The sequence below is a fragment of the Artemia franciscana genome, chromosome 18, assembly GCF_032884065.1.
Source record: "Artemia franciscana chromosome 18, ASM3288406v1, whole genome shotgun sequence".
In the NCBI taxonomy this organism is placed as follows: Eukaryota; Metazoa; Arthropoda; class Branchiopoda; order Anostraca; family Artemiidae; genus Artemia; species Artemia franciscana.
In genome coordinates this window covers 24,213,867-24,220,212 of record NC_088880.1, presented here as the reverse complement: position 1 = coordinate 24,220,212, position 6,346 = coordinate 24,213,867, and the positions used below count along the sequence as shown (strand labels likewise).

Sequence of the window (6,346 nt, the reverse complement as noted above, 5' to 3'; positions counted from 1 at the left end):
GAACTGTTTTACTTTAGTTATTAGGTTATTAAAATAGAAAGAATAGGTCATTGGAATTAGGTGTCGGACAGTGTTTTGTTCTTAATAAAGAAAAGGACAAGCGGTTGACCTGCAAGCCAATTGATATTTTCTAAGAATAGCAATCTACACTTGAGAATACGGTGTTTTTTCATCTATCATTAGGAAGATAGCTTACACTGATATTTCATCTTCCTCTTTATCAGCTCTTTGTCGATATCATTGTACTGAAGTGCTAATTTAGCTCATTGACTCTCCGTTAAATTTGAGTGCATTGTCACCGAAGAAAATATATCTTGAACAGATTTCTTCCTTTTTACATTATTTAAACTATTAAAAGAAATATTTCAGAACATTTATCTTTCTTAAAGGAGGTACTAATTAATCAACTGAATTTATTTTGTGATCATTTGAATTTATTTCTTCTTTTCTTTATTTTAGTTTCCTAGTAGCCGGGACAGCTCCATTGATTTTGCCGTTTGCTACAAACATGATAGTTCTTGGAATTCTCTGCAGCTTGTTTGGACTTGCTGCCGGATTTTGGTTTTTGCTCGTACCTACCCTACTTACTGAATACCACGGTGTGGAAAAGATATCTTCATCGTATGGTCTTGCAAGACTTTTTCAGGGAGTTATGACCTTTTGTAGTCCTCTTTTAATAGGTGAGAATAACTTGAAACACAGAAAAATATGTTTCTATTCTTAACATTTCTCCTAGATCTAAATTTTCTCCCATTTCATCCCTCGGATCTCATGTCATTTTTACCCCTTTTAGTTTACTGTTACAGATGTCGCCGCTAAAAAGTGTGTGTTTAGCCACAAAGTTTTCTAAAATAATATGTCATCTTGTTTTTCCTGACATTTTTGCTTTAACAATCTTTAAGTTATTATGCTAATGGAAAGTAACACTAAATGATAAAATTGTGTTTTGAGTTCCAAGATTTAATTATTATTTAAGTCATAGTTTAATACACCTGAACCGCACTTAACTGTTAAAAATGAGGTTATGAATTATATTGTTTTTATGTAGAACATATTTTTCTTTTTGAAAATTTTAAACAGTAAGAATTACTTTTTTCAGACTGTTTGGGAAGCGGAATTTTTTAAATGCTATTTTAAGATCATGCTAGTGACTTTAGCTTAAAGCAAGGATTATTTTACCATGTGGTACATAACCTCGATAGTAAAAGCATGAGCAAAGAAAACTCCCCAGTAAAACCCAGTACATTTTTCATGTCTTATCAAAATTAGTATACAATAAGGTAGTTTCAAAATATTCATATTTACTATGTTTTGATTCAAATTCACCATGAAAAAATTCAGAATATACTATTTAGATTACAAGTTTCATCTTATTATTTTAAGAGACACCATACATATATTAGAATCTTTTAGCTGCTTTAAAAAGTGTTTTTTTTTGTTAATACTTCGGTGAATAATGCTTAGGCAATAGTTAATAATATTTTTTGTTCGAAATAGCTTTTTCCTTTTTTCTTTTTTGCTTCAAATACATTAACTGTGACCCTTCTATAGAGTGCAAGATACTGACTGCCAATTTTTCAAAAGCTTATCCTCCAAGCTTTTGAAAATGTACATTATTTTGACTCTACACTCCAAGTTTTGTTTTTCAGTAATACTTTTGTGAACAATTTCTAGGCCTCACCAGAAATTACATAATTTTGTTTGATTGATATGGTTCCCGCATTTTTCTTTCCTTTTTCAGTACTTTGAGAGTACCCCGTGTAGAGAATGCAATTTGCAAACTCTGAATGTTGCAGAAGCTTATTCTTCATGCCTCCAAACATGCATAAATATTTATATTGGTTTTACACACTAAATTGGAACTTTTCGTTAATGCTTTTGTGATCTACTTTAGGCCATGGCAGAAATTGTGTCATTTTGTTTGAAATAGATTTTCATTTTTGTTATTGTTGTTTATACTGTTCTTTGACAGTACTACATCTAGATAGTGCAAGTCGCAAATTCTGAATTTTACACAAGCTTATCCAGCTTCGAAAAATGTATTTTTTTGACTCCACGCTCTAAATTCATGTAAGCAGCACCATATGGATAATCGCTTTTTCTGCCGGGGCAACGGTAAAAACAGCATCACACGAAAACGTAATATTTATTTTTCGGGTGCAGTATTATTTTTGAAGGCAGTTTTTACACATTTCATGGAATGGGTGTCCAGCCTTAAAAATGGTGCCTAGCCCTCGTTTGACTGAAAAGTGTATATTTACTGATAATTTAAACGAGGGATTAGGTTTTACAAACCCTTCATCTATAATCCACCACATTTTTTGCGAGGCTTCTATTTAAGTGAATCACTCCATTTTTTTTATTGTATCAGTCATTTAACTGATTCACTCAAATTAACTGTAAAAAAAATGATCCCTTTTTATACAGTACTCTGTAAATATGTTGTTCACATTAAAAAAGAATTCAGTATGATATGCGTTAAGTTCAATTATAATGCACAACTCCTCAAAAGTACTTCAAGCCTTTTCCTATAAAATGTCATTTCCTATAAACTGAAAAATAATGTCAAATGAAAGATGCAAAAGAGAAAAACGTAGACATAAATGAAAGAAGAAGAATAAAAACGTAGACAATGTAGACATAAAAATCTGGCTGTCGTCTGCTAAAACCTGGTATTTTCAAGTTTTTCGGGAAATCTTTAACTAGTGATTTATTATTTTTGGAACGTGATAAAGAGAGGAGATACAGAATTAAATGAATATGCTTTCTTAAGTCCGTTTTCTTCCCGTATTTATCGCCTGTTTGATGAACATATATACTAAGTTGTGTAATTTTATTAGGTCTCTATTCTGTGATTAAATAAAAAAAAAAACTAATTTTTTAGCTGAAAGAAAGGAGCGACATTAAAACTTAAAACGAACAGAAATTACTCCGTATATAAAATGGGTTGTCCCCTCCGTAATCCCTCGCTCTTTACGCTAAAGCTTTTAATTGTTTTAAAAAGTAGAATTTTGGCAAAGAGTCAAACTTTAGCGTAAAGAGCGAAGGATTACGGAGGGGACAACCCATTTTATATACGGAGTAATTTCTGTTCGTTTTAAGTTTTAATGTCGCTCCTTACTTTCAGCTAAAAAGTTAGTTTTTTTTATTTAATTTCTGAACGTTTTTGAATTAATGCATGTTTGGTTTTGGCTCTCCGCACATAAATTATTAAAATTAAATTTGCATATTAATTCTTTTTTTTGGCTAAATGGCTTTCTCTTAGTTTTGATCAGACGGTTTTGAGAAATAAGGGGTGGAGAAGGAGGCCTAGTTGCCCTCCAATTTTTCGGTTGCTTAAAAAGGCAACTAGAACTTTTAATTTTTAACGAACGTTTTTATTAGTAAAAAATATACGTAACTTATAAATTAGCAACTTACGTAACAAACTTTCATAATCTTATATTTTTATTATGTATACGAGGGGGTTTGTATCCTCTTTAATACCTTGCTCTTTACACTAAATCTTAAATTTTGTCCCAATTCTTTAAGAATGACCCCTGAATCAGAAAGGCCGTAGAATAAATAGTTGAAATTACTAAAAATACTTTAGCATAAAGAGCGAGGTATTTATCTCCTCATAAATACCTCGCTCTTTATGCTAAAGTATTTTTAGAACCCCTCATATGCGTAATAATCTCTGTTCGTTTTAAGTTTCAATGCTACTCCTTCCTTTCATTTGAAAAAACGTTTTCATGTTTATCTTTCATTGTTTTCTCATAGTAATACTAGAAAATCATGCGCCCTTTTCCTTGAATTTTTCTTCCCCCATGACAGATTCCTCCAAGGAAAGATCCTCCAACATAGCCCCCTCCCCTCAGCCCCATCCCCCAAACAAAATAAAATCCCCCTGAAAACGTCTGTACACTTCCCAATAACCATTGCTATATGTAAACACTGGTCAAAGTTTGTAGCTTGCAGCCCCTCCCCCAGGGATTGTGAGGGAGTAAATCATCCCCATAGTTATTATGGTTTTCGACTATGCTGAACAAAATGGCTATCTCAAAGTTTTGATCCGTTGACTTTGGGAAAAAATGAGCGTGGGAGGGGGCCTAGATGCCCTCTAATTTTTTGGTCACTAAAAAGGGCACTAGAACTTTTCATTTCCGTTAGAATGAGCCCTCTTGCGGCATTCTAGGACCACTTGGTCGATACGATGACCCCTGGGAAAAAGAAAAAAGAAAAAAAAAAAAAACAAACAAATAAACACGCACCCGTGATGTGTCTTCTGGCAAAAAATACAAAATTCCACATTTTTGTATATAGGAGCTTGAAACTTCTACAGTATGGTTCTCTGATATGCTGAATCTGATGATGTCATTTTCGTTAAGATTCTACGACTTTTAGGGGGTTTTTCCCCCTGTTTTCTTAATTAAGGCAAATTTTGTCAGGCTCGTAACTTTTGATGGGTAAGACTAAACTTGATGAAACTTATATATTTAAAATCAGCATTAAAATACGATTCTTTTGATGTAGCTATTTATATCAAAATTCAATTTTTTAGAGTTTTGGTTACTATTGAGCCGGGTCGCTCCTTACTACAGTTCGTTACCACGAACTGTTTGATACCAACTCATGCATTTCTTTTCATTTTCATCTTTTAGGAGGGGGGTGAACGTGTTTTCTTTCAACCTGAGAGGAGGTTTTTTTTTATGAAAATATCAAAAAAGATGCTTTTCAAAATAACGGGGGAATAGGGGAATATACAGGAGGCCTTATGCCTCCCCGCCCAATCAACGTTACTGTCTCTGCTGGGTTTTGCTGGGAAGATATAGTAGATACTAGATGTCTCTGCCTATACTGCGCAGTATTTCAGAAAGTATGAAAGTATAAAACATAGCTCCGTCACCTGAGTCTTCATGTCAAGATCAGGGTAGATACATCCTTAACTGATAATTTAATTTTATTTAAATTCTAGGTTTCGGTAGAAGACAGTCAAAAGGGTGCGGCCAGACAGTTTCACTAAAATACTTGTTTCCAAAACTTGTTTTTGGAAAACAAGTATTCGGAAAACAAATCCGAAAACAACTTGTTTTTGGATTGTTTCCAAATCCGAAACTAAGTTTTAAATTAGTTACAAAATTAAAATGTCGAAAATTTTCAAACTCATTTTTTTTTTTTTACATTTTCAAGAAATATGTCGTTTTCCTTAAATTTTTAGTAATAATATTGATTGACTTCTAAAGAGCACTCGGTGTGGGCAAAAACTTCAGAACGTACAATTTGTTGAAAATTCTTCTTCACCTGCCACTCACATGTTTTTTTTTCAGAAAACCTGTTTTGTTAAATCTAGTCAAAAACACAAACTTGGAAAAATATTTATCTCTGAACTTAGCTACTGCGCGGCCTGAATCACACGAATAATATTTCTTCTTCTTATTTCAGGTTTCATACTCAATGCAACTGACAGCTATAATGCAGCGTTTTTTATGATGTCTGGCTGCTTGTTTTTAGCGTCTTTTCTTGTATTTACAGTTGAGCCATGGATCCTTAGGCATCACAGACGTGACCAAAGCTAGCTTATTATTTTCATACAGTAGTGAGGGATGGGGCAGTAAATTAAACATCGGAGTATTTCTCCCTTAACAGAATTTTGTAATTTCTTACAACGAAAGCTATGCTTTCAAGCCCCTTGAAAAATTTCTGAACTAAAAAATTGAAGTTTCGAAGCTATTCAAAAATTCACACCGAGTCTGTTCAAAAACTTGCATTCCGAGGAAGAAAAAAAAAATTGGTGTTGGACTCTGGTCAAGTTTTTACAGTTGATGTTTTATTTAAATATGTACATTTTTTTCTAATTAATAGAAGCTATTTCGATATTATAAGCTGATAAGCTCGTTATGTATTAATAAGCTAATAGGCTAACAACGTGGATTTCTTGCTTGATAATTTCGAAATTTGAACACACATTCGAATAAACTTTAGACGGAAGATTATCAAAAAGACATGCTGGAATAATTGCTGTATGACGTGGTACTTCCAAATTTAATTTTTTTTAAGACGTGACTGGAGTACTGGTTGTATTCTAGGTCTGTTTCTATAAGAAATTGTATGATGAAATAAACAAAAAGAGCGTAAGTGTACCCAGGTTGTCAAAGAACATAGGTATAATCTTTTGGAAATGATATTAAGTTTTATTTTTTAAGCCAATTTCAGGAGTTTTAAAACTAAATTAAAAAATTCGGTTTGTGTCAGGATTAAAAATTGTTGAAAAGGTTTTTCCAACATACAATTAGCAACCCAAACAATTGATTCTTATAGAAAAATTTTGAAAAGATTAAAAAAATTGAAAATTGAAAAAGAACGT

The 6,346-nt window shown here is 32.6% G+C and overlaps 1 protein-coding gene across 6 annotated transcripts in view; it reads left to right on the top strand.

Moving 5' to 3' along the window:
• LOC136038789 (monocarboxylate transporter 13-like) overlaps nt 1-5,864 on the top strand; it is an 80,784-nt gene extending 74,920 nt beyond the window's left edge. For 5 of the 6 annotated variants that reach the window (XM_065722166.1, XM_065722167.1, XM_065722170.1 and 2 more), the window contains 2 exons: nt 460-680; nt 5,425-5,864. In XM_065722166.1, coding sequence (XP_065578238.1) covers nt 460-680; nt 5,425-5,558 — 355 coding nt within the window. In that variant the 3' untranslated portion in view covers nt 5,559-5,864. The remainder of the gene's footprint in view (nt 1-459; nt 681-5,424) is intronic. The other variant, XM_065722171.1, reaches the window with a different exon arrangement.
• The last annotated feature ends 482 nt before the right edge of the window (nt 5,865-6,346 follow it).